The sequence below is a fragment of the Equus quagga genome, chromosome 18 (genome assembly GCF_021613505.1).
Source record: "Equus quagga isolate Etosha38 chromosome 18, UCLA_HA_Equagga_1.0, whole genome shotgun sequence".
In the NCBI taxonomy this organism is placed as follows: Eukaryota; Metazoa; Chordata; class Mammalia; order Perissodactyla; family Equidae; genus Equus; species Equus quagga.
Genome location: NC_060284.1, coordinates 5525077 through 5552982, shown reverse-complemented (window position 1 = coordinate 5552982; position 27906 = coordinate 5525077). Strand labels below are relative to the sequence as shown.

Sequence of the window (27906 nt, the reverse complement as noted above, 5' to 3'; positions counted from 1 at the left end):
GTCTGCACCTGGGACGTGAACCCACAAATCTCAGCCACCAAAGCAGAGCATGTGAACTCACCACTACACTGCTGGGCTGGCCCCAGAACTACATTTCTTATTTTCAATCACTCAAAGTAAACCGCATAGACATTTGCAAGAGCAAAGAGAGAAGAATTTCTGAAAACATAAGATGAAAAGGTATCACTTTTAGGATCCCAGAGGCATCTGCTTCCAATAAGTATGCTCTGACTCGTCAGCTGCCCAATGTGAACAACCACCATCAGCTTATACCGCGGAATCAGCAAGTCCTTGACCCGGCCTTTAATAACCTGGAAATTAACAGAAAAAATAAGGTCCTCACTTAGCCACGCTGAAACTTCAGAGTCTTAATCTTTGTCATAAATGTATTGGATTTAACTTAAGAAAATAGTATGAAGCGTGGTAGATGCTTTCAGTAATTGCTGTAGAACCATGACCGTGATTTCCTTCAAGCACTGTCCTCATGAGATAGGAAATTGAGGGACAAAATGACAGCACCAGCAGTAAATCTACATTTCCTAAGGGACATGGAAAAACTGTAATCCAGGGCACAGAAGTTAATGGATTTATTACATTCCTCGAAAATCTATGTGAGGAGGGCTTCCCTTCAAAGAATGTTGGCATTAGAGTTTCACCGCCTTGTTCACGTCCAGGGAAGGGACTGTACATCTGGAGTCCCCTGTCATGTGACTAACCATGAATATTTATTAAAGACTTTGTTGTAACAAGTAAAGTAGAGAAAACCTGATGGAGAGCCAGCACTTCAGTTGATAAAAATAGAAATGTACTTAAATGTATTTAAAGCCACAGAGTCTGTATTGAAGGCACACAAAGAGGCTGCCCAGGGAAGAGAAAATAATCATTAAAATATTGTATCTTCTACAATAAATGTTTTTATAAATGGGGCAGCTGTATACATTTTTTTAACAAAACAAGTGCAAATGGTGCACATAATGATTGTTTTAGATAAAGGCTCTTTATACACACACACACACACACACACACGGAATATGACCTAATAAAAATTTTCATAAAATATATTTAAGCACTTTTTCTGCTACTGCAAATTAATTGCCTTCATCAAAAAGTAGGAGGTTGCGCCTCCAGCAGATATTCTGGTTATAGCTAACACTTTGGGCAAATCATGCACATACCTCAGAGACCGTCTTTGCCATCTGCCTACAGACCTCTGGATCATACCGTTCTTCCTGCAGGTAGTTGCTTAACACATCTTTCAAAATATGGTTGACAACAACCACAGGAAAAGGTTTGGTAGGACCTGAAAATACAGATGAAATTCCTAAGAAGTAATTTCAAATTCTACCTGCCCACGCCATAGGCTAATCAAGAGGATTGAAACGCGAGAGACAGTAATCTTCTGGGTGGCCCCTATTTAAGGAAAAAATTGATCCTAATTAGGTTTCCAGTCAGGTTCTCTGGCAGACAATGGGCTCCTCCATTTACCACATGACATAAGGAGTGTGCTCAGTACCACTGAGGTTTGACTCTGAATGTATCCTCCTTCTCAGTTCCCACTATTAATCTTACTTCAAAGTCTCAGCATCTTTCTTACTGGCCCCCAGCTCTTACATCTCCCCTCCAATCTATCTACCACACTACAACTGGGGGAACTGCTCTGAAACCCAGATCTTACTGCCATATTTCCCTCTGCAAGATCTAAGGTTCACCTCCTACCCAACCTGTAGCCTCTTCTCCCACCACCACAGCTCTCTACGCCGATGCTGCTCCATCTCACGGGCTTCACCTGGCTTTTAGAGGATGCTTGTGTCCATTCGTTCTTGCTCTTCTTTTGAAATAGATCGCCCTTCCCCATCGTGTTCATCCGAGAACTATCCACTCACGTTGCAAGGCCAGCTCAAACGTCTCCTTCTCCAGGTAGCCTTCTTCCTGTCCTCAGGTCAAAGTCAGCCCTCTCTTCGCTGCCCTCCCAGTGCACTGCGCCCTCCTCCACTCCATCCTGGATCCTAATCCACCTGACAAGAGCTAAGGCAGACCTGGCTTTCTCCCCAGTGAAATGCAAAGCTAGATTCGATTTTGTCCTCCTCAGCGTCTACTACAATGCTAAAGGCACAAGAAATGTTTACTGTATGATTTCTGATTTTAAATAGAATTAAACATTCTATAGATAATAATCTTAGTACAGATAATGGCTACTTTTATTGAGCATTTTGTCCATCGGGCACTGTGATGAGCATCTTATATTTACTACCTTATAGAACCTTCCAATAAATCCGAGGTGAATCTTAGTGTTAGCTCCTTTCGCACATGGGAAAACAGAAGTTGAAACACATTTGGTGACTTGCTCGGAATCGCACAGGGGTGGAGCTGGGACGTACGCTCAGGTGTATCTGACTCTCCGGCTTCTATACCTAACCGCATTTAGTCCAAGTTCAGAAACTTACGATGGAGCTTTTTATCCAGCACCCCGGGAATCTCACCTGCACCTCCCAGGAATGGGAACGTGACCATCTCTCTGGCTATATGCCCGTGTCATTGTACAACAGGCACGTGGGTCCAGAGCCTGGAGTTCAGAGGCTCCATCATTATTTTCTGAATTGATGTGGATGAAGGAATGAGATCAAGAATCATATCCCATTCTATTTGAATAGTCATCAGGATCTTTTAAGTGTTTATTTTTAAGGTCTGTCTCAGTCAGAGGCTAAAGAAACATATGGCACACTAAAGTCAGGACAATCCCAAGAGGATTTAGGAAGGAGACTCCTTAGGAAGGTCTGAGCAGAATGTGGGAAATCAGGAAGAGCAGTGCACTACCCTCAGCCTGTGAAAGCGAGGGTGTTACCCCATCCCACCCCAGGCTTCAGGGGGCTGAGCAGGGCACTGTTCCTAGATCCCCAGAGAGGCCTGTGGACAGGCTCCCTGAGAGCAGCTCATGTCCTACTGTTGGCGGATGTAGACAGTCTAGGGGGAACCACAGGCAGGGTGGGGGAAGCAGACACCCCAGCCTCACTCCTCCCTCCAAAGGCCCACAGAGTACCTTTCAGATGCAAAATAACCCAGAAACAAGTAGATGTGGAAATACGTTTTTGATTATTAACAAGATGGCTGGTTGAATGCTTAAAAAATGGATGGTCAAGCATAAAAGACTTTAATCATAAAAGAATAATTCATATGACTTTTTATAAAATATGGAAAGTACTTTATACTAAGGTGTTTCTGTAATTACTTTTCTAACTTGATTCAACACTCAGTACTTCTAAAACGGATGAGACAATTTAGTTTGCTTATTTGGGGAAACAAGTTATGAAAATACATCCTTATGAAGAAGAAAAAGAGGGCTTCGTTTTTCATGTCCTTTATCTCGCTGAAATCTGATTCAAACCCTTTCAGCACACAGAGACCAAAGCCGCAGGCACCGCATGGCCAAGATTGTAACTTTAGTTACAAGTGGGGGAAAACTTGACTCAAACTCAGCTTGCCTAATGGCAAAATCTATGAGCAGAGGGCTGAATTTAGGACTCAAATGATGACGTTAGGGTTTGGTTCTCTCTCGGTCTCAGGCTTCCTTCACGTGGGGCGAGATGGCAGACCCTGCCATAGCCCCTACGTTCTTTCAGGTTTCAGGGCCTGATCTGCTTCTTCAAAAGCCCAAACAACATATTCTGAATTGAATCTCTAAGGCTTTGACTTAACTAATCAAAGGGTTATATGCCATCCCAGAATCAGTCACTGTTACATCTCTGAAGCTAGTGTCAGCCTCAGCAGAATGTTATGGACCAAAAGTGGTAATGATGGAAGTGCTGGGGCTTCCCCAAAGAAAATAGGGTCAGATTACCAGAAGGAGTGTAAAAAGTATATTGGACGGCAGGAATATTAGTTGCCTACCCCAGGCCCTGTGAAAATACCAGTAGACTGACTAATTATGGAGCCTTGTAATCCGTGTAGTCTTGGGACTGCTGTAGAAAACTGGCTACAGGGCCAAATGGGCTGTGCTGATGATCTGTAATTTTCTTGAGGTTAACTGGCCACAGATGGAACCACTCTGGCCCATGGAGTCTTCCTTTGGTCATTGGTAAGTCTCTGTGGATTTCCATGTAGCAGTATAATTACTGCATTATATGGATTCAGATAATAGTGGGCAGGTATGCATTTAAAGAAAACAAGTAGGTCTATGAGGAAAATGAATGGGAAGAGACATTCACTGTGGACTCCACCTGGGAGGATAGGGGCAGGTGCAAAGATATTTGTTTTCAAAGACCCAAAACCTCAGTGGGAAGGGATGACCATCTCTGTCAACAGGGGACCAGGAATCATTTGCCTTGAAGGCTTTTTTCTCTACCTATCAACAACATTTGTTGTTTTTGTTGGATAAAATTTTAATGCATAGCTCTTTCATTTAACTTAAGTAGACATAAAATAACTCAATCAGATAACCCAGAAATACCTAAGGAACTTCTTAATTCAGTAATACGCAATACACATCAGTGCCACTCAATGAATTGCTTGGTATTTAGGAAACAGTGATGGAGGAAAGCAGGCAATGGGTATTGGTTCCATTTTGCAGAGGAAGAAATTAAAGCAGGATCAAATCACTCAATTAAGATCCCTTATATTGTGCTAGCATTGAATATACTACAGGTTATCAGATACTATTTTAAGTAAATATCATTCATGAAATTAGTTTAAACTAGGAGTGAATGATGAAGTAACACACCCAGCTGATAGGTGTTTTCCAGCTGAACTGTGAGGCGAGAGACATCGTCCTGCTGGCCAGGTTCATCCACATAAGACACGGTGCTCATCGAGCTAAAGGCAAGAGAAGACCAATTTCAATAGTTATTATAACAATAAGAACAAAACACAATGTTGCTTTCAGCAAAAATGTTACAAAGGTAAAGTTTTCTTTAAGAAAATTTCAAGTCAGCCCCAGGTAAATATCCCAGTGCCATAATTACAGTCTAAAACATTTTGGAGATGGAAACAGGAAGGCATAGGAGCGGGTCTCAGTGTAGCAGTTGAAGCCCAGGGCAGGGCCTGGGCACCTGATGATCCAGAACGTGTTCCTGGGTTGGTATGTCTGTGGGGTAACAGACCATACGTTTCAAAAGCCATTGCCAACCGCGTCTCTACCACAGATGCAAATCTCTCTGCTCAAAGTGGACAAAGCTCCCAAAGGGCTGGGGCATATCTGAGGAAGCTTCAAATGTTGGGAAACAACTCCATGTCCACATGGGGTGTTATAAAAACTTCACTATTATAGGCACCTCACAAAAATCCCTTTAGTAGAAAAAAGAAAAATGAGAAACTCACCTGCATGGTGAGAGAAACCACAATTCACCCAACCTGTTGCGAATCAATAAGCATAACCACCCTTTTCAACATTTAGAAAGGGTTTGGGCTTGGTTACCAAGGCAATATAAGCTTATCCAGGTGCTGAACAGGAGGCCCAAGCAAAGAAGAGCCCCCAATGGCCCTCCAGCACTACTTAATTCAACTTAATTCAGAGGAAATTCAGCTGTCACCAATGGCAGTCTCAGCGTCTACCCCAATTCTCTCCACCTGTGCACATGGAAGTGCAGACAGATGTCATTTCAAAGGAGATGATACAACAGTGTGTGTGTGCGTGTGTGTTCAGAGTGACCACTTTTCCAAGCAGGCTATGTTTTTGTCTTAATTAAATGAGAAAGAGATATTTGTTCTCAATCTTTTGGCGATCTTTCTCTGCAAGGAGTTTAAAATACTTAGTTCTCAGCTGATTGGAATTAGTGAGCTTCTTGCAAATTGATATTTTAAGAAGATCACAGATGATCTATTTTTTTAAATCCTTTAATATAATGCAATTTACACAATAAATTAAGGTTTACCCATCCAGCCTGAGAAAGTGATGCAAAAAATTATGGCTGCTTTTTCACGATGGATTTCTGGATTAGAGATTTAGTCTTCATTCATGTAACACCTGCTTTCCTCAATTTTCTGCTGCCCTTTGAAGTAGCAACCGACTTCACTGGCCACATGGGCTGCAGGTGTTGTGGGTAGTACCAACGACGACAGCTTCTGCTTAGAAAACCCAGTGCTGCCTAAGCCCCTTGATTCTAAGATAAGCCAGCCTGCCCCAATATTATATATGTTACTTTTAACTTTGCAAAACATTTCCCATTAGTGATCTCATTTTACCTTGACAACACCCTTTTAACTAAGTAAAAGAGTCTTTATTCTATCCATTTCAGAGATACAGGGATCAAGGCAAAGGGCTTAATATCATACATGTGGGAAAGGCAGACTCAGATTGCAAATATCCTATTTACCTCCTGGTGACAAGTCTCACACAGGACCACATCTGACAGACTGAAAATAGGGGCAATGACTGCCTGAAGTAATTAACTACTGCAATTAAAACTTACTTGCACAAACATACAGAGGTATTAATAAAAAGCCAATTTCTTTTGTACTGAACACTACATCAAAAACTCACACAAAGAGAAGTACAGTTGGTACAAAACTCAAATTAGCATAAGTGGAAGTGAAAGACAAAAAGCAAATAAGCGTTTTTACAAAGAGTCCTCACTATTGCTTTCTTATTTCCACGTTACTGACGAAGTGATCATCAGTGCAGTTCTGTGTCATATTATGGGCACGAAGTTGGTAAGTGTCATAAAGACAGCTTAAAAAATCCGCTGGCTGAAGAGGGATGTGCAGATAGAAAGTTTCGCAGACTGGGTTTTTTTTTGATTTATTGAAGATGATTTTCTTCAGTGCCTTTTTATTTCTACATTAATCATGTAAACAGTGTATGCTCATTGTAAAAAGTTCAAAACATATAGAAAAACATAAAGTAAAATTACACAAAAAATTATTAACCCCAGTGGTTGTCTAATCTCTGTTAACATAAAAAAATTTTCAGACATGATTTTACATACGGGATCACATTATAGATGCTTGGTTTGTTTTTTTTCACTCAAAAATGTATCATGGATTCTTTCTATGTTGATAAATAGTAATCTACATCATATTTTCAATATCAAGACAGTATTTAATATAAGAACATTCTGGATTTTATTTAACCATTTATTCTCCAGGTCATTTACGTTGTTTCCAATATTCCACTGTTGTAAAGAAAACCATAATGAACACTGCGCCAGGGACTGCCATTTGTCCAATGTTTTCTCCTTCTTCCTGGGTTACGGAATCCTAAGTGTGTGGGAAAATTTCTGTCCAAATTAAAGACAAATTCATGGACTTCTTTGGTGCTATTGTGACCATGAGGCTTATGAGCCAATTAGATGTGAATGGAAGTTTTGGTGGAAATTCTGAGAGAGTTTCCTTAAAAGAACTTATTCAACCAAGAGGAGCTTGTTTATACCCTGCTTGATAACTGGAATGTGGATATGATGGCAAGAGTTCAGCAGCTATCTTGGGGTCTTGAGATGACAGTATGCATTACAGATCAGAAAGGTAGAAGACTAGGTCTGTGAACTGCTTCCCTCCAGACGTCTTTTATGTAAGACGAAATATATTTCTATTTTGTTTCAGCCATTATTTCTTTTTAAAGTTATTATTACAAGAAGCATTAGATATAACTGACACAGAGTTTGCTACTTGCAAGTGGGATGCTGCAAGCAATAGACGATGAAACTTGGTGTGGGTTTTGTGGAGGAGAGAGGGCTTTGGGGAGTGAGGGTTCAGATATTTTGCTGGAAACCTGGCATCCCACATCATGCCCAAGGAAACTATTTGGTTAGTCTGTGGCTTTCTGTACTTTGGAAGGTTAACCATGAATCAACCAAAACTATAACTTCATGGAAAATTATAGGAAAATTTTACTTTTTTAAAAGCTCTGTTTATGATATATTTTGAAACTGAAGTTTTTTATGAAGTTTTTTGAAACTGCTTGTTCTCACATTAAAATGAGACGGGTTAGAAAAAGGAAGAGATAAGAATAAAGAAAAGAATAAGCTGAACAGAAAAATTAAGATATTTATTCCTTGAAAAAAGACAAAGGGAAGATATAAAATATTCAAAATGCTTGCAATCTGGACAAGTAACATTAAACCAGACATAGGCTTGGTAAATTTTTAGAAATAAAAGAGATCCTGTATTTGAAAATTGAGAATTACCAATATCAGTTCAGAATAGTGACTTAGAAAAATTTGTACATTTTCTATTGATAAGCAACTTTACTCAAGCCCTTTGGAATTTTTCAAGATAAAAATGTGAGATGCTCAAAAAGTAAATTTATGGCTTTGTTCCCAGTGCCACACACCTGGCACAACACTTTTACTGGGTAAATGTTATAACATTACGAGTGGATGAGTTTCAGTTGTCCGTGACCAGACTCTAGTTTACAGTAATAACCCATGCGGATTCATGATCTCATTGCAAGTGGCATGCTGAAGTTGATTTTAGGTTTTAAATGCGAGAAGTGTTCTTGCTGCCCATGTGTTCCATCAGCTCGTTGGCATTTATGAGGAAAAAGATTTCAATAGGAAAATGTGTCCAAGAGAGTTGTAAAGTTTTAGGAAGGAAGGCAGATTAAAAGTCAATGCAGGAAAATTGAAAATCTGGCATAAATACTGCACAAGTCAATTATCGTTACTCTAGGGAGAAGAGTAACAAATTTGCAACCCAATTCGAAATTCAGTCAGTACTTGGAATCACGTGTACTGTTGCTGAGGACAGGCTTGGAATGAACCTGGCTGCAGAAATAGCAGCATAAAATTGTTCCACAGTAACAAAACTAACCCTCCTATATTGTACCTGGTTGACAGTGGGACTGTCCTGTGCTAACCCAACAGCCTGTGTTCTGATTACACAGAAAAGAGGCCAAAAAAAAAAAATTTTAGCCAAGGAGTTGGAATATGTTTATTCCTTCATGAAATTCCATTTTCCTAAAAACATAAAAATTTGCTTGCTAATCAGCCCTTGAATTACACAGAATAAATATATGACATGTCTTGTTGTTATGACTGTTAGAGATAGAAACAATAATTTCAATTAAATCTCACCAGCTACAACACCATCTAATTATTTTGGAGAATTCCCTTCCAGACATTTTCATTGCCGTTATTACTTAGATGTTTTGAAGCTGCAGTAAGAGATAATATTTGAATGTATTTGAATGACCTTGCAGCCATTAATATAGTATATTAAGAAGGTCATAATAGCATCTCTTTCTTCTATTTGTAATCACGGAATGCCTGGAACTACTATATTTGGAATGGTATCATTTGAGCATGTTGTTTTATTTATTTAGAAATCTGTTAGTAAAGTCATGTGCTGCCTCCCAGTGGAGATATTTCAGAGGGCATAGAGAAAAAGAAGGCTTTGGGGTATAAACTTGTGCATTTGTTCTTTTGTTTTTTCTTCTTTCTTGTAGCAAATATTTATAGTCCACCACGTGGCAGGCAAAGTGAGAAGTACTGGTTATACAAAGAAAAATTAGAGTCCCTGTGCTCGAGACACACGACGTGTAAGACACGAGAAAAGACGCAGAGAAACTCACTTTCTTGGGAGCTTTCCATCTCAAAACTTCTATGGATATTTTTATGACCACATGAATTATTATGGGTATATTTATGCCGGTGTTTGTTGTCTGGTAAGGTAATTTAGTTTCGTAGCCATTTAGTTTATAGCAAGTTTGCTGGATATTTATGTAATTTTGAGGGATTTAATCACATTATTGGTCCCATCTGACTAGTAAGAGGAAGGTTATAATGGAAACAAAAGTCAAGATATATTTTCAAAAAGGAAAGAGGCAAGAAAATGACATGATGTGTTCTTGGCACATGTTACTGGAGCCAGGTAGCCTGTGAAAAGTCCAGCTCGGATGTGACTGAAGGTAATCCAGGAAAGGTGACTGACAAAATGGAATAATTTTAAGTGTGTGGGCAGAAAAATCAGAGTTAGGGTCTGAAGCTCTTTGAGCTAATGCTCGTCCAAGAGAAAGCAAGGGCAAGGTCAAGGCAGCTGAGGGCGCTCCTGTTGCAGCTCCTGGATGAACGCAGAGGCTCAAGGTCACATCACCCTTGCTAATCACCAGAGAAGTGAGCTTGGCACTGTGGGTGTCACGGTTACCTCCTCAACACTGTGCAGATCATCAAGGAGGAGTGTGGCCTATCTTAATGGATTTTCAACACCAATGAAAGCATTTGTTTGTTTGTTCACATTTTAAATAAATGCACAATGTTTCAGCAAGGAGATAAAAGTAAACCTTGTTTTACAAATGTGAATGAGCCCTTTTCCATTGGCTGTAAATGCCTCTTTCACCTACAGGATGAAAGGGTTTAGTCAGCCTGGACTTAACCACACACGACATGTGAACCTAACCTGTTTGTGAGCAAAAGAAATGCCCAGGCCACCGTTAGTATAACGCAATCATTATTCATTCAAAGGCCAAGAAATATTTATTGAGTGATTCCTATGTGCCAGGCACTATTCCAGGTCCTTTGGGTACAATAATGAAAAAGTCCGAACTAAGATCTCTGCCTTTCTGGAACTTTATTTTAATGTCGAGAGACTGACAATAGACAAGGAAATAGTACAGGAGTAAATGATTTATTATGTTAGGTGGTGATAAATGCTCCAGGGAAAGGAGGGCTCAGCTAAGGGAGCTTAGAAGGGCATGGGGGAGAGGGCACTTTGTGCAATGTCAAGATAAGCCTCTATGAGCAGAGAACTGAGGGGGTGAGGAAATGGGCCACGCGGATGTCTGAGGGAGGAGGCTGCCAGGTGGGGAGGAGCACATGCCCAGGCTTTGAGATGGGCGGCTGCCTGGTATTTTCGAGGAAGTGCATAGAGGCCAGAGCAGCTGGCACAGAGGGAGCAAGCAGGAGTGTGGAAGAAGAGGAAGCTACGAAGGTGTCAGGTAGCTAGGTCACAAAGAGCTTTGTGGGCCACTGCGAAACCTTGGCTCCTACTCTGATAAAGCGGGAGCCTAGAGAGAGTTTTGAGCAAAGGAAGAACAAGATCCACTTTATATTTTGCAATGATCAGTTCTGCTGTGTTGATAAAGATCATAAGCTAGTATGCGTGAAAATAGGAAGACCACTTAGAAAGCTATTACAGTAATCCAGGTGAGAGATGACGGTAACTGCCATGGACTAAACTGTGTCTTCCCAAAATTCACGTGCTGAAGCCTCAACCAGCCACGTGACTGTACTGGAAGCAGGGCTCTGAACGAGGGGATTAAGATTAAATGAGGTCATCAGGGGGAGGCCCTGATCTGACAGAACTGGTGTCCTTATAAAAGAGGAAGAGACACCAGGGCACTCTCTCCACCAGGCAAGGGCACAGTGACAAGGTGGCCTTCTGCAAGCCAAGAAGAAGGCTCTCCCCAGAACCCAACCATGCTGGCACCCTGCTTTCAGACGTCCAGCCTCCAGAACTGTGAGGAAATACATTTCGATTGTTTAAGCCCCCCAATCTACGGTACTTTTTTATGGCAGCTCGAGTTGACTAATACAGTGACTCAGAGAGAGAGGGTAGCAGTGGGGGTCGTGGGAAGTAGTTGGGTTCTGGACGTATTTTCAAAGTCGATCCAACAGAATCTCCTGCAGAATGGGAGGGGGGTAGTTAGAGAGTCAAGTCCTGAGCACGTTGAGTGAGATGTCTATTAGGTATCACAGCGAAAGGTCAATAGGCAGTTGTTTATGTGAGTGTGGGGTTTGGGAGAGATGTGGGCTGGGGTGTCAACTGGGGGGCATAGCTCCATGCCTCAGTCACTAGACTGGAGGAGATTGCTGAGGGGAAAGAGTAAGGTGAGAAGAGGACAAGAGGCTGCTCCCTGAGGCACTGCTACATTGAGCAACTTGGGGGAAGGGGAGGGACCAGGATGGGGAAGGAGCCCCAGTCAGGGAGAAGGAAAACAGGAGAGTGGTGTCCGGAAGCCAAGAGAAGGAAGTGTTTCCAGGAGAAAGGAGAGATGGGCAGTGACAAATGTTGTTGAGAGGTCAAGTAAGACGAGGACTGAGGAATGACCACTGGTCAGCCACGTGAAAGTCATGATGACCTTGACAAGAGAGGGACCAGGGGTCCAGGGACAGAGTCTATTTTGTTCACTACGCTATCTTTAGCATCCAACACGATGCCCGTAACCCAGGCAACAAAATGTGTTCAATGAATAAAAGAAACGACTCTGTGATAAAGTCATTACTCTCATTTTATAGATAATACATTAAGACTCAAAGAACATGAAATAGCAGCTAGTTAAGCAGAAGATCTGGGACTCCAATGCAGGTCTAGTTTGAAACAAAGTTCTATGTAGTAACAACAGTTGATACTTGCTCTGTACTTGGCTGTGCTAGGAACCACTCTAGGTGTCTCCATGTATTATCTTAATAAATCGCCATCACACTTCTAAATGACAATTACTATTTTTAACCATGTAATAGAAGAAGAAACTGAGGCATAGAGAGCTTAATAACTTGGGCAAGATCAGCAGCCGGGAAGGGGCCAAGCTGGAACTGGCCCCTGGCCAGCGTGGGCAGAGCCAGGCCTGTGAGCCGCTCCTCTCTGCTTGCTGACTCTGCTGCTGCTGTCCCAGTCACTCCTTTGGAAACGCTGTCTCAGTTGGCGCGGGCTGCCATCACAAAGTACCACACACTGGGCTTAGACAGAAGAAATTCAATGTCTGGCCGTTCGTGAGGCTAGAAGTCCGAGAACCAGGCGTTGGCAAGGTTGGTGCCTTCTGAGAGCCAGGAAGGAGGGGTCTGTCCCATGCCTCTCTCCTTGACTTGTGGACGGTCCTCTTCCCCCTGTGTCTCCTCTCAAGGTTTCCCTCTATGCGTGTCTCTGTGGCCAGAGACGTGCCCCCTACCAGGCCCTTTTATAAGGACATTAATCATGTTGGATTGGGACCCACCCTAAGGACTTCATGTAAACTTAGTCACCTCTTTAAAGACCCTGTTTCCAAATAAGGTCACTTTTTGAAGTACTGGGGATTGGAACTGCAATGTGTCAATTTGTTGAATTAACAAGCACTTTCTTGACATTTCTAATTTCTACGGTCAGCGAACCACAGATTACCTGCTCTGTCATCGGGAGCTGTGATAATCTGGCAAGTCACTTTACCATACCCAGCTTCAGCTTCCTCAACACACAGGGGCACTAGTGCAGACACAAACCTATTTTGTCTGTTGACTGTTAGATTTCTATGCTGAATGGCTGTATCAGTTTTTTTTTTTTTTTAAGATTGGCACCTGAGCTAACATCTGTTGCCAATCTTTTTAAAAATTTTTTTCCTGCTTCCAGAAGCCCCCCTAGTACATAGTTGTATATTCTAGGTGTGGGTTCTTCTGGTCGTCTGGTTGTGGCATGTGGGATGCCGCCTAAGCATGGCTGATGAGCGGCGCTAGGTCTGCGCCCAGGATCCGAACTGGCGAAACCCTGGGCCCCTGAAGTGGAGCGTGTGAACTTAACCACTTGGCCACGGGGACAGCCCCCTGCTGTATCAGTTTTTATTCTCGCTTGCCTTGCCAACATTTGGTATTATTCTCCCTTCTTATATTTTGCCATTCAGATGGGTGCAAAATGGTATCCTGTTGTTTTAATTTGCATTTTCCTCATTCTAAGGGAGTTCAAGCAGCCTTCACATTCTGCTGAGCCATTTGGGTTTTGCTTCTGTAAACTATTCATCTCCTTTGACTATTTGTAAAATTGTTTTCCTGTTTTTTTATTGTCAACATGCATAATTTTAAAAAATATATATCTCCTACCAGCCTATTAACTGTGTCTATTATATCCTTTGGTGAACAGAAATGCTAAGTTTTATTGTAGTTATATTTACAAAGTTTTTTTTTTTTGCTTCATGGTTTTGGGTTTTCATTTTGAGATCTTATTTAAGAAATTGTTCCCTACCCACGGAACACAAAGATATTCCCCTGTGCTTTCTTCTCTTAGCTTTACAGCTTTCCACATTTCTGTCTTCCATCTGGAGTCTGCCGACATAGACGGCGTAAGGTGAGAATCCAGCAACATTTTTTTTCATGTAGTGAGCCAGTTTCCTCCCAACACGGTCTATCAAAATCCATCATTTCCCCCTTGCTCATTTACCATGTTTCCATACATCCACTGGTCTGCTTCTGAAGTTCCTATGAGTTCCATTGGTCTATTTGTCTATTCCTGTGTTTATCATTTTTACTTACTGCAGCTTTGTGGTATATCTTAACATCTGGTAGGGTAAGTCCCTTCTCTATGCTCCCTCTTCAAAGTTAACTTAGTTACTCTGATTTTGGATTTTGACTGAGATATACTGAATTTGTAGATTAATCTGAGAAGCACTGGCATGTTTATTGCATTAAGCAATTTCATTTATGGATTCTCTTTCCATTAATTCAGATCTTCCTCAACATGAATGCCCTTACCTTGGATCACATTCCCAGGGCAGTTTTCACAAAGATGCCAATGAAGGATTGTGCACAAAGCTGTTGCACATGGCAATGCATTCTGTGTGCACAGGGAGTGAAAGGCAATTGGGGCATCCATCCTTAGGGGAACGGATGAGAACATGTGTGACAGATGCATATTAAGGACTGCTATGCGGCAGTAAGGAGCAAAGAGCTAGACATCTATGTGTAGATATAAAAACTAAAAATGTTGAATGAGATATATGAGATTGAGAAAACAAAAGGAGATTTATAGCACAATACAATTTACGTAAGTTAAAAACATGTATCCTTGATAAGTACTTATTCTGTATTCTTTTATGAGATGGTCACTCCGGTGTGGCCACAGAAGGAGACAGAGGAAAGGCTAGGAAAATGGAGTTTATGATACTCACAGGTCCCACTGACAAGAGACACAACATGCTACGTGGAAAAACACAAGGGTGGTCAGGAGGCAGAAGGCAGAAGCAGGGGAGAGCGAGGGCTAGAGCCTTTACGGGGGGTCTGGGGGAAAGGCCAGCGGGGCGGGGAACAGTTTAGGATGGGCTAGTCTGGATAATTTTGGGGCGCTCTGAGCTAGAGGAGAGGTCACTGGTTGCCCGGTACCTGGCCCGATGATGAAGGCAGAGGAATACTGCCTCCTGGGGTGTGCAGCCAGAGGCGGAGGGCTGGCTCTGCGCTGAGCAGTTTGCATATCAAAGGTGTGCCCCCTACCGGACCTTGGCTATCTTTCAGAACTGGCTAGACCGGAAGGGGCAGGCGAAACATCATAACACACAGAGAATAAAAAATACATATAATACTGTACTTAAATACGTCTATTCTTGCAGTGTATGCGGTACTGTGTGTATCAGAGTATGTGCCTATTGGGAGAAGAGAGTGGGAGTGAGGACGGGGAGGGACAATCAGAAAACACGAGAGGGACTAGCTCATGTTGGCGACGACAACGTGCTAAGAAGGAGGAACATCTTCAGCTCAACTCTGCCCCTAAGGTCCAACTGAAAACAAATGGGGATAATGAAAATATCCTCTCTGCTCAACCCACAGGGTCTTTTTGAGAATCATATGGATACCGTATGTGAAGCGGCTTAATTCATCGAGTACAATATAACACCAGTTATTATTGTGGATTAATTTAGGATTATGGCCATTTCCGTTTTCTCTAGCTTTCTCTTTTGGGGGAAGCTGTATCTCAGCTGATCTTGTTGGGGGCCTTAGTTTGATTTAGATGACAATAGAACTCATCAAAATGAGGAAGCAGCCAGGCAACATCATTTTTAACTGTACATAAGCAGCTCACTATAGAATAAGTTGAGATCATAGAATAAATTCATCACATTTAAAATTACTTGTTCACTGTCTTTCCCACCAGATTATAAACTCCATGAGAGCAGGGATGATTTTTGTGTGGTTTGCCACCTAGCATAGTGCCTAGAACGTACTCATGGGTCAATAAATATTTATTTCAAATGAAGTAATGAATGCAATCTTTTCCATTTTTGTGGGGGAAAAAAATTACCAGGTAGCTCTCCGTTAACTTGAAAAACGAGCTCCTCCAGAGAAGAACCCTCCGGTTATTCACCATTCTCTGCCTACCATGTGGCACAATGAGTGGCACACAGTAGAAGCTCAATAAACCTCGAATAAATGAGTGAGTGAGAGAATAGAGTGTGGCCTAACCAGGGTGTTAGATGCTGTCAGTGGGTTCCAGTAGAGAGCCGTGGGATCTGCACTCAGCATCCTGGTAGCGTGACATCACTGTAATGTTGGTTTGAGGCACAAGAGAGACTCCCTAGTTCCCAACCTTAGGCTCGACCTCCTAGTGAAACTACTGGCCTCAGAGATAATAAGCCTGGATATCGTGTCTCATTATCCTGCAGAAGTAACTTGACCTCAGGCTTCTGTTTCCATTTAAGAACGTGAGAGCAGTGCATCTGTTCAAACACTGTTCGAAGGCTGCCAAAGGCCGAGCCTCCAACAAGAAAGATGTCCTGGTAAATACCTGCTCTCACCCAAGGAGGAAACAGAAGGTCTCGGTGAGTGAAGAGCTTCATTAACGCCCATTACGCACAGGTTGCCAGTTTCCAGGGAATGAGAACAACTGACTGTGAACAAAAGCCTGTTTTGCCACTTGCTAATTCTGTAGCTTTGGAGCCTCAACCTCTCTGAGGATGTGCTTCTTCATTTGTAAAATGGAGATGATAATAGCGTGTATCTTATGCAGAGGGCAGCAAACACTTCTGTAAAATGCCATAGAGCAAATATTTTTGGCTTTGAGGGTCCTGTGATTTTTATTGCAACTACTCGACTCTGCTGTTATGCGGTGAAAGCAGCTGGAGACGATCCAATAAATATTTATGGATACTGAAATTTGAATTTCTTATAATTTTCACATGCCAAAAATATTATTCTCCTTTTGCTTCTTTTCAGCCATGTAAAAACCATACTTAGCTTGGGGACTGTACAAAAACCGGTGGTCAGTTGGATTTGTCCCTTGGGCCATGCTTTGCCACCCCCAGGTGCAGGGCTTCTGTGAGACCTAAATGAGGTCATGGTGAAGGCCCAATAAAAGTCAGCTATTGCCACCCTTACTGCTACCCATTATCTATGCGCAAAACAAATAAAATTCAAAATTACAGATGAAGTATGATGACAACCATGTAGGTATAGAAAGAAATATGCCAACATGCTACCAGTTAGGATGTTGGAATAGTAAGATCCAGCTTAAGATGTTCTTTTTTTAAAATAAAACATAAAACGTAGATTATAACGAGAATATAATTTAAATAAAAAGACCCAATCCTAAAAACAGTTAACAATAATGATATTGAATAAAAATTCAATCATCCTTTCACAGTTCCAAAGGCCTCCCGATATCCACCACATCCAAGGACCAACGTTAAGCGTTAGTTACCACTGTGGAAGCTGTAGACATAGACACCGAGTCTATAGGGCTGAATCTGTGCTGATCTTACACCACACCAAGAAGCTGCTTTCCAAGTAGGTCTACCTCCTACTCTTCTTTGCTGTCCTTATCAGTGTGTTTACTTCTATAAAGGCAAATAAGTCCAAAATCTAATGAAAGAGCTAGAGAAGAAAACAGCCAAATTCAGTACCATGTAGGAGGGGAAAGCAGCAGGAGCAGAAACGAAGAGCATCCAACGCGGTTCAGAGGTGGCAGTGGTTGGGGTTGCATAGTTGGAGCTTCCTGGCGAGGCAGAGATGGAGCCAAATTCTGAAGGAGGAGAAGGAGAGCATTCCAGACAAGGGTACCCCACGGGAAAGCAACACGCGGCAAAGGCTGGAGGCAAGACAGAGCACTGAGGGGTTGTAAACGTGGAAGCTGAGTTTGGCCGGAGAGAAGAATGCCAGCAGGATGGTGGGGAAGGCAGTGCTAGAGAAGTAGACAAGGGGCTGCAGACCCTATACGTCATACTCATGAACTGGGACTGCATCCTAGTCATTAAATCGTTACTTGACCTGCGAGCCTCAGTTATTTCACAGTAAAATGGTAAGAATGATATCTACCGAGTAGGATCAACGCTGGGAGATTAAATGAGATAATGTGTTAGATAATGTTTTCAATATACTTCAGGATATGTTTTACATTGTTGAAATTGATCTATTAAAAAAACTGTTTTGAAAGAACTTTCAAATGAAAGATATGTGCTTTTCCATAAAACAATGTCATTTCAAAACAATGCTTGCATTAGATAGCTACTAAGCTTTCAGATTTTTTCTACTAGTTGAAGACTCGTTTCATGAAGGAGAATCACCCATACAGTCTGGTCCCAGACAGTGATGAAGATGATGGAAAGGAAGAAGGAGTGAGAGTGGGGGAGGCAGCCTCCTCAATGGCCTCTGCATCTCAAGGATGCTGCGGGCTGTCATTTGCTATTTAAGAAAAAAGCGCAAATAGAGGATCCATTCTGAACGTTTTGTTTGAGAGTCCAAACGTCTAACTTTGAAATGTATCAAAATAATTATCACTTAAATGTATTTGTTAGTGAAAAATCTATGCTAATGTGTTGGTAAAACTATTTTTGTATTCTTGTTATTTTAATTTGTATTTACACTTCAATAAAAAAAGAGCAATCTCTAATTCTTTAAATTTGGCCATGTTCTGATTGTACGTGACTTTCTAATTTGCTTAGAAAGGGAAGAGGTAAATGCAAATTATGCAAGTAGGGACGACAGTTTAGTCTTCAGATGAGAAAAGTTTTGTTTTTTTTAATCATGGGAACATGATCTGTGTCAGATTATTGTTATAAGTATTTTCTTAAAAAAAGTAGAATTTAAGCTAACAACTGTTTTAAAATAATTCTACAAAGAACTCTTACACTTAAATATTGGGAATAGCAGCCAAAATGGCTTAGGGTCAGAAACAATTGTTATGGAAGTTAATTCTCCTCCCAGCTGAACTTCTGACCTGCTGGGGTCGCTCCTTCTTTATACTTCCTGTCTGTAAAAGAGACAGCCTGTACTTGTAACCCACAAACATCCAGGGCTGGAAAGTGGAATTTTAAATAAGTTCATTAATACACTCTGAGAGCAGAAAGATTTGGTTTCAGAATTCTAACATAAATGTATTCCAGTTCTTCGGTCTCTGGTCCACAGGACACAGCAGCTCCTGCTTCCCAACCTGGCGATCAATAAACCACATCCTTCAATCCCCTGGAAACCGTTCAGAGGAAAGTCTGTTTATAAGTTAACTGATCTCTGCATCGGATAATTTGTTTTGTTTTTCCTCCCCAGTGGCAGTCAAAAAGGATGTGATGAAAGGATTAAAAACTGATTTATCTCTTTAGGAGAGCAAATGCAATATGTAGCAAGAGTCAAAAAATGTGCTCACTGATTACCCTTTGACCCATTAATTATACTTCTAGGAAGAAAATAAACATATACTTATTATATAACGGAAAAGAAAAAAAGTGGAAACAAACAAAATGCCTAATAACTGGGGAATGGTTAACTAACACAGAATCATAAACTGACAAGATATTATGTAGCCATTTGCAAGGATATGAACAAAGACTATGAAAATACCTTACACAATTTGTATAAAATAGTGCTAGATGCATTGTATATGTATATATTGATTACAAAAGAGCAAAAACTATGCGTTTATACAACATGGAGGAGAAGATTCAGGAGACTTGTAACAAGTCGCTCGTCTGCATTGCCGATGGCGTTTCTTTTGAGCAAACGATTTCTTGCATAGTCCTTGAAATAGTAAAAAATGCCGCTGGGATCAACACATCACTGAAGTTTTCTCACTCTCCTTCTCTTTCTTTTTTTAAATAAGGCCCCCAAAAGATGACCGGAACCTTTTACTTGCCCATTTTCTCCCTGTTTATGTCCCAAAGGAAATTTTTTTCCCCTCCTGATCAACGTTATGAGCCTGTTTACTCAATAACTGAATCGAGGTCGCTAGACATTCGGGCACTCACCCTTTGGGGCGCCCGTGGAGCTCGTGCCGCCGGCATCCCCGACTGCTCAGCGAGGACGTGCTCGCCCTTCGCTTCGACGAGCCAGCCGCTGCGTCTCTAGCCGTATCTGACGTCATCATAACCTAGGGGAGAAAACTTGTAAAATAACAAACGAAAGATCTGAAAACACTTACGTATAACACCGAGACTCCTAAATGAAGTACAGACAGTTTTCCGGCCATATTTGAAGGGGGAAGTGAGGTTCCCTTAAGAGCGATATTCATTATATGTTGTTATTCTCGTCAGTGTAACTGGAAATATGATAACTGATAACTTTTATTTGTGCAACTGTATACTTAATTCACATAAGCAGACATTAAGCTGCAGCAAAAATGCCTGTGTAGAAGAGGTTCAAGTCACCAGGAAAAGATAGCCATGTGCAGAAGAAAGATATTTCACCACACCAGCAAGCAATATTGTTTATTGCCTCCCCCAAGTTTAATTGTGATGAGAGTTGGCTAATTAATATTCGTTGGTGTTGCTGTTACTTTAAAAATTAAAATGAACTGTCTTCCCCAAAGGGTAGTTTTTTCAAGGAACAGTGACTTATTTAGTAAAGGGAAAACAAGAAAACTGTTAACAAAGTAATTTATTGGAAAATCTACCTTCTTCTCACAAATGCTTGTTGAGAAGCTGGTCGGAGGAATGGACTTCCCAGAACTTGGACGATAGCGCTACTGTATTAGCATTTAGATATTCATTTAAATGATTTTTTTGTGTGTGTGAGGAAGATTGTTCCTGAGCTAACTATCTGTTGCCAGTCTTCCTCTTTTTGCTTGAGGAAGATTGTCACTGAACTAACATCTGTGCCAATCTTCCTCTACTTTATGTGGGATGCGGCCACTACATGGCTTGATGAGTGGTGTGTAGGTCTGCGGCTGGGATGCAAATACACAGACCCGAGGCCATGGAAGTGGAGCCTGTGAACTTAACCACTATGCCATCGGGGCCCCTGATTTAAATGATTTTATAATCTGTAAATCTGAGAGTCCTAACAAGAGAGTGTGCTAGACACTATACACAGAACTGAAACAGGGTTCCTGCCTTCCAGGAGCTAGCAGTTGTGTGGGTAGGGCAGACCTGGTTACAGCCAAAAACCCCAGCATGATGGATGTCAGGGCAGAGAGAGGGAAGGGGTGCGGAAGGGCACACCAGCCCGGCAGGGGAATCGTGTGTTTGGGGGGGGCACTGTGGAGTATGTGTGCGTGTGTGACTGTGTGCCTGTGTGAGTGTGTGTGTAAGCATGGGCATCTCTGTGTAAGTGTGTGCCTAGGAGTGCGTTATCACTCCATGGGGGCGTGGCTGTGCGCATGAGCATAACTGAGTCCCTGTGAATGTGTGAGGCTGTGAGTATGAGCGAGTGTCTCTGTACATGGATATAAGTGTGTGCCTGTGTGTGTACCGGTGTGAGCATCTCTGTGTGTGCACCTGTGTGTGAGTGATTATCTGTGTACTTGAGTGTGTGCCTTCGTGTGTGTCTGTGTGTGCACCTTTGGGTGCCATACGTTTGTGTGCTGAATGTGTGAAGCTGTGTGTGTGAGCATCTCTGTGTGTGTGTATGAGTGTGTGTGTCTGTGTCTATGTGTGTGGACAGGACACACTGAGCCTGATTAAGTGGCTCATTCACGTTCTGCTCCAAAGTGGCTCAGATGGACCTCTGCCTGCTCCCAGTTTCCAGAGCTGCCCGCGGGGCCAGGGTTGGCACCTGAGGTCCTGAGGGGATGCAGCCGACGCTGGAGGTCGCCAGCCGGCTCAGGACTCGCGCGGCTCCAGGGCATCACCCTGAAGCCTAGATACGCAGGCGGGGGTGGGGGGACAAAGGCCAGGATCCAATTCCAGTTCCCTAAATTGGGGCCCCTTTTGATTTGTTTGGGGAAGAGGAGTTGTAAGGCGTCAGAGAGGTCGTGGCCAATGCTGGCTACTTCTCAACACATGCCCCCCCCCCCCCCCCCCCCGACCCCCGCGACCCTCTCTCTTCTCCCCTCTGGCCCCGTCGCGCTGCGGAGAGGGCGCACTTACCTCCAGCAGGGCAGGGGCTGCGGCTCGGCCGGCCGGGGGCCTCCTAGACCTCGGGCTCGTCCACTGCGGGACCGCGGGGGGCGGGGCTCCCGCCTCCCAGGCCTCCGTCTGCTCGCACCCCGCCGCTGGACTCCGCGGCCCGTCTCCAGGGTGACCTCCTCAAACAGTCCTCGGCCAGCCCCGGCCGACCAGTAGCTTCGGGGTCCTCTGGACCGCCGTAAGGATGTAAAGGATCTCTTCGTCACTGCTCAGAGGGGCCGCCTTGAGCCCCCCTGCGCCCTGGGGTGGCCGCGGGCTGGAGGGGCACCGGTTCCTCCAGGAGCGAGGAGGACATCTGGGACTCACGACGCGGCCCGGCGAGCCCTCCTCCGGCTCCCTCGCCCGCAGATGTGAGGGGCCGGAGCGGGAAACGCGGCGCTTTCCTGGGACGGCAACCCCGAGGCTCAAGGAGAGAGTGGAGCAGCCCCGCCCCCCGCCCCGACGCGGCTCCCCCGCCCTCCGAGGCCCAGGGCGTCTAGAAGGCGGAGGACGTGCCGAGAGCTCCCGTGCCCCAGATACTGGCAACCAGCTTTAGTTTATTCAGTTGTCCCAACAACTCTGCCACGAAGGGGTTGCTGTCCCCTTACAGATGTGGAGAATTGACATTCTAGGATGCTCACTAAGGTCCCCGGGACCGCTTGGAACGCGGGGGCCAGCTCCTGCGCCTCACCTGCGGGCCGCCTCGCTCTCCTGCACGCCACTGCTCCCAGCCGCTAGAAGTTTAAGCAGCTTTGAAAACGAGGCTGTTGGGGTCGAGATCTACTCACATAATTAATCGGCCCTTCCTGCTTCATAATTATCCCCCTCTTAACCCCTGAGCCCCTCCCCCAACCCAAAGCAAACAAAGCCAAACCCCGAAGGGACCCTCCTGCAGCGTGCCATCACTGGAGGTGCGGAGCAGACAGCGCCTCCCAGCGGAGCATCAGCATCAGTATCACCATCAGCATCAGTATCACCAGCAGCAGCAGCAGCAGCAGCGGGCAACAGCGGTGCCTCGGGAGGACGGTAGAGCCGGCAAGGGGGCGGATAGGGTCGGACAGGAAAAGATTGTTTACTGTATCTACCAAGTACTAGGTATGAACTGTTAGGTGACTGAGAAATATTCTCTCATTTAATCTGTGCAATGGCCCTGTGATAAGGGGACGCTCCATTTTTTTAAGATAAGGAAAGGAAGAATCGTTGAGGAACCTGCTCAAGTCTACAGTTAAATTATAGAGCTGGGATTGTCTGACTGAAGTCCTTGCGCTCTGAACAGCTTTGCCCCCTTGCCCAGCCTGAACAGCAACGAAGTTTCCAGAAATGTGGGTAGAAGTTTAAGAGGCTGGTAATGAAAGAGATTCACAAATCAGTTTATTTTCGTGTTTTTCATTTATTTTCCACACACACAAAAATCACATTTAAATAACAACTTACGCAGATGTTTCATCTTGTTCTCACGTATAACTAAACTTTGTTCTGAAACGGCAACTCTCTTTGGAGTAATGTGCCACCATAAATAACTGCGTATTCGGGATTTTGTGAAATGGGTGATTGGGAAAATTTTGAAGGAAAAAACATTTGTAAAAATCATTATTTACAAAAAATGATATCCACACCTTTTCTGACTTATAAGGCAAGTAACGTTAAAATGTTCCATGATTATCTTCAACAAGTCCCTACAACACATTCATATCACCATCGCTCAACAGAGAGCTTTGGGCTGTTCCGGGAAGGACGAGCCTTTGCGTCTGTGGCTGGGTTTCTCTTGAGCACAGCACAAAAAGAGTGGGGCTTTCATCACAGACACAGCAGTAATGGCTATGAGAATGACGTGTTCTCTGCTGGATTACACATGTAGGAAAAAATGCCAGGTGTCAACATTTTAACTAAATTTAAAAAGTCTACTCAAGTATTTTAACCCATAACTCCTTTTATAAATACTTTATGCCCAAGGTATTTTGTGAAATTATATATTCCGTACAAGGTCATAGAGAAATTCAGTTTACTTTTGCTACAAAGATCGTGGAGAAGTCTAAATAAAGGCTACCACCTACTCAAATGAAAGCAAATACTAACAGCATTTTCCTTAAGAAAGACAGTCGAGTGAATTTTATTACCTTTAGAAACACAGCAACATTTCTCTGAGATTCTTTTCCTAGTTTTTCCTATTGTAAAAGTATAAAAAAATGTAATGCCTTACATTGCCACCTAGTAGGCAGGAAAATTAAAGTTTGATCATTTCATTCATACAGATCTTTTCCTATACAAAGTGAAAATTAAAAAAAAATTCCTTGTGTATTGAAACCTAAGAATGTTCAAACAGTTTAAGAAGCCAGCTCTAGAAATTGCTGCTCAGCCTTTAGTGAAGCCCTGCTCATAGATAAGATCAGCTTAACAGCACAACAACACTTAGTTTTTTCAAGAAAAATTATCCAGCAGCAATTTCCCAACTCCTTTAGATTGAGAGACAGAGAGACAGAGAGACAGAGAGACAGAGGTCAGACAGGAGGCGATCTCTTTCATGCATATTCATTTAACAAGGCAAGAACTGAAGCCTGACCTGGAAACCAACACCGGTTTAAGAATGCTCATCCCAGCATCTCATAAGGAAAAGAAAAGATCTGGCTTTGGACCTCGGGACAATGATCCCAGAGATAGTCATTTGGTGTATTATTTAAAATAGCTTGAAGCAATGATGTATGAATAACACAAGCATTTGTTTTGCCCTCCCCCACCCCAGAAAAAGAAAAGGAAAGGTCAGTGAATTAAGAGACACACAACTAAAGTGGGATACAATTAACATTTGCATGATATATTCATTCAATGGAATATTTTAAAATGACCGATAGCTTATGATCTGTCAAGCTGAGTTACAAGTTCAGAATGAATTAAAAATGGAACTATATTTAGAGAAATGTAAGATGATTCAGCTTTACTCTTTTCTGTCTGATAACAGACAGTTTAGCCAGGAATTTTTTAAAGGAACTTTGATTGTGTAAAAGCAATTGATTTGCAAGATAAAGCAAAGCAAAAAAGAACTGTGAAGTGCTCATTAATAGAGTGTACAGTCCCATAAAAATCAATGCTAAATAGTGCCTTCCTGTTAGCTTTCACCAGAATGTTTTTCATATAATTTCTAACAAGATTATGTAAAAATGCTGTGAGCGTTGATCTACCATGATTCAATTTCTTAAAGTTGTTTAGTAAAATATTACCCAATATTATAAGCGTTAATTCCACTCTGCGAAGAATTTGAGGCATTTCAGCAGATAGTGGCCTGATGTGCTGATTCTAGGTGCAGATCTTAAAAATAACACTTAAAAAAACAAAAATAGAGGCTGGCCCTGAGGCTGAGTGGTTAAAGTTCTGTGCGTTCTGCTTTGACAGCCCTGGATTTGTAGTTTCAGATCCCGGGTGCCGACCTGCTCCACTCATCAGCCATGCTGTGACAGTGTCCCACATACAAAAAGGAGGAAGATTGGCACAGATATTAGCTTGGGTCTGATCTTCCTCAAGCAAAAAAAAAAAAAAGGAATATTGGCAATGGATGTTAGCTCAGGGCGAATCTTCCTCACCAGTAAATAAAGAAGTAAAAAAAATATTAAAACAATTTCATTGTTTTGTTTTGAATATTTTAGGTGATAAAATTAAATTCGCTAACGTATACTAATACAATTTAAAGTAGATACTAATTTATTTGAAATGGCAGGAATTTCCCTTTTAGTTAAAACAAAAAGCCAGAAGAACATTTGCAAAGCATTCTTGGTTATATTATTTGCAGCAGTTGTTGAAAGATATGTAAACTGGTGTAAAAGAAAATTTTTATAAAATTTCTTCAAGGTTTGTTTAGAAAAAAAAAGTGTTTTCCTGGTTCAATAACTTTCTTAAGCTTCATTGAAACATTAACTTTTACTATCAATGTCCAAGGAATGGGATCTATGGTATAGAATCATTTGTTTTCAGACCACAATGAAAATTTGCCAGAGCCAGTAGATCTGAATATGATTTGGAAAATACTGGAATATAGATTAATGCAATGGGAGCATCCTTTACTAATTTTCTTTTAGACATTAAGGGACACATGAAAATATATTTGCTTTTCATAGAAACATCTTTTCTCATAAGGCTAAAGCTGCATTTAGAACAGACAATGTACTACCCTAGGCATAGAAGGAGGCAATCAGAAATACCATAAATCAAAGGAAAAATAACTTTAGAAATTAAACCTAGAGAATAAATTACTATGCCCCTGGTGAATGTCAACAAGATGGTGCCTTTCTCTCATTGGAATACTCATGCAGGATAGAAATCAGATAGCATACATGAGGGACAGTCTAGAGGTTTGACCATGGTCAACTCAACAGACCCTAAAATTTGACATTCCTTCAAAAAGGCTATTTAGATTTCAATTAGATATTAAAAACGCAACTCTAGCCTGTAGAAGATGATAGAACGTCAAATTGATGACATGAGAGAAAGTCTAGTGGGTTTTCTTTTGTTGTCGCTCTTTGTTTTTAATATTTGGAGACTTAAGCACTGTCCTTCCATCTCATTTCTCCCCCATTTATTCCACGTGAGAAAAGTCACGTAACGGTAGCCATGTTTAGCTTGTGAGTGAGTGAATGGCATTTATAGGCTGTTTGTCAAATGAAAGAAAGGAAAGGAGCAGGAACATACAGAGACACCTCCAGAGAAGGCATCCAGTAAAAGGAAGTGGGCGGGCTCTCAGAACAGTCTCTTTAATCACCATAACATGGATTGATTTGTTCATTCATATCGACAACTTAATTTGACTCATTTCAAAGAAATAGCATGTTTCTGCATATTTTAAAGCAATATTTAGAGATCATCCTCATTTCGATCATAAAAAATTTATGCTTCCATTAAAAAAAAAAATGCTCATCAGAAAACCAGGTAGCAAAATGAGTGCCTTTAGATTCAATGGGATTTTGCTCAAATACATAATCTTTTGGGAAAAAGAAAGCTTAAAAAAAAAACCCCGCAAACTCATCTCCTTAGTAGACATCTGCACATTTTACTGTGTCATTCAAGATAATTGACAACCTGTGATTATTTTGGGGAAAAAAGCAAAAATAAACATGATTGGGGCAACTCTTTTGGAATGACATGAGTCCACGCTTATAAATCATCCAGTTCGAGGGCTTACAAAACGAATAGGGTCGACTTGTGAGTTAGATGTCTGAGTGTCCCTCGCAAGGAGGGAGACATTTATGAGGACTTTGTACTTGCAGTGAGTGACAGCCTACAACCCTCCTACGGCTTCTTTTAATCTTCTAAGACATTGACAAAAAGGACAGAAACATGAAAAAGAGAGAATGCGTTTCAGACCACTGTGAGACTGAGATAGCACAGGATGAGCACTCTAAGCAAAAGATAGGATTTTCCTAGAAAAAGCCCTCTCTTTTTTAAGATTGGAGGAAGTTAAACGGGATGAATGAAAAAATAAACTCGTTAGAAAAGTGGTATTCAACTTACAATTTAACGTTGAAAATCTGATATAATGTCAGAACTAAGAAGGACCTGGAGACATCAGCTGGGGCAGTGATTCTGAAATTTGGGGTGCTTGTCAAAATACATGTTCCTAAACCTTATCCTTAGAGATTTATTCATTCAATAGAAATTTATTGATGCCTATTATCTTCCAAGCTCTGGAGATGTTCTGGTGACTAAGCCAAAATCCTTGCCCTTTTTCAATAAATGATAATGCAAGTGGTTCACAAACCATACTTTGAGAAACATTCTTTTTCAACAATTTTGCTATTTCAATTATTCTTATTTTGAGACTAATTTTTCGTGGCACCTTTTACCTTGGTATTCGAATGGAATATGCATAGAGAAATAAAACAGAAGACTTTATTTGCAAGAATGAACAAGCAAAACAGGCCAGGGTCTCCTTCTGCAGTCGAGATAACTGTGTTACTTCCAGCTGCTGTGTTGCTTTGGGCAAATTAATCTGTCTAAGCCTCAATGTCACCATTCGT

General features: G+C 42.0%; 1 protein-coding gene across 1 annotated transcript; it reads right to left on the bottom strand.

Moving 5' to 3' along the window:
• DYNLT5 (dynein light chain Tctex-type family member 5) lies at positions 1 to 22331 on the bottom strand. Its single transcript, XM_046645752.1, has 5 exons — positions 21887 to 22331; positions 19829 to 19950; positions 4715 to 4806; positions 1176 to 1300; positions 1 to 311 (listed from the first exon to the last, which is right to left on the bottom strand). Exons 2-5 carry the CDS (start codon positions 19945 to 19947, stop codon positions 108 to 110), a joined length of 540 nt encoding a protein of 179 aa, XP_046501708.1. The 5' UTR covers positions 19948 to 19950; positions 21887 to 22331; the 3' UTR covers positions 1 to 107.
• Between the last annotated feature and the right edge of the window lie 5575 nt (positions 22332 to 27906).

What these genes read in the sequence shown, in the direction of transcription:
- DYNLT5 (XM_046645752.1), bottom strand. Translation starts at nt 19,947, where the DNA reads ATGATGACGTCAGATACGGCTAGAGACGCAGCGGCTGGCTCGTCGAAG. An exon ending in CTCCACGGGCGCCCCAAAGG is followed by an intron (nt 4,807 to 19,828) that starts GTGAGTGCCCGA and finishes TCTTGCCTTTAG; the next exon opens with CTCGATGAGCACCGTGTCTT. An exon ending in TGGCAAAGACGGTCTCTGAG is followed by an intron (nt 312 to 1,175) that starts GTATGTGCATGA and finishes GTTAATTTCCAG; the next exon opens with GTTATTAAAGGCCGGGTCAA.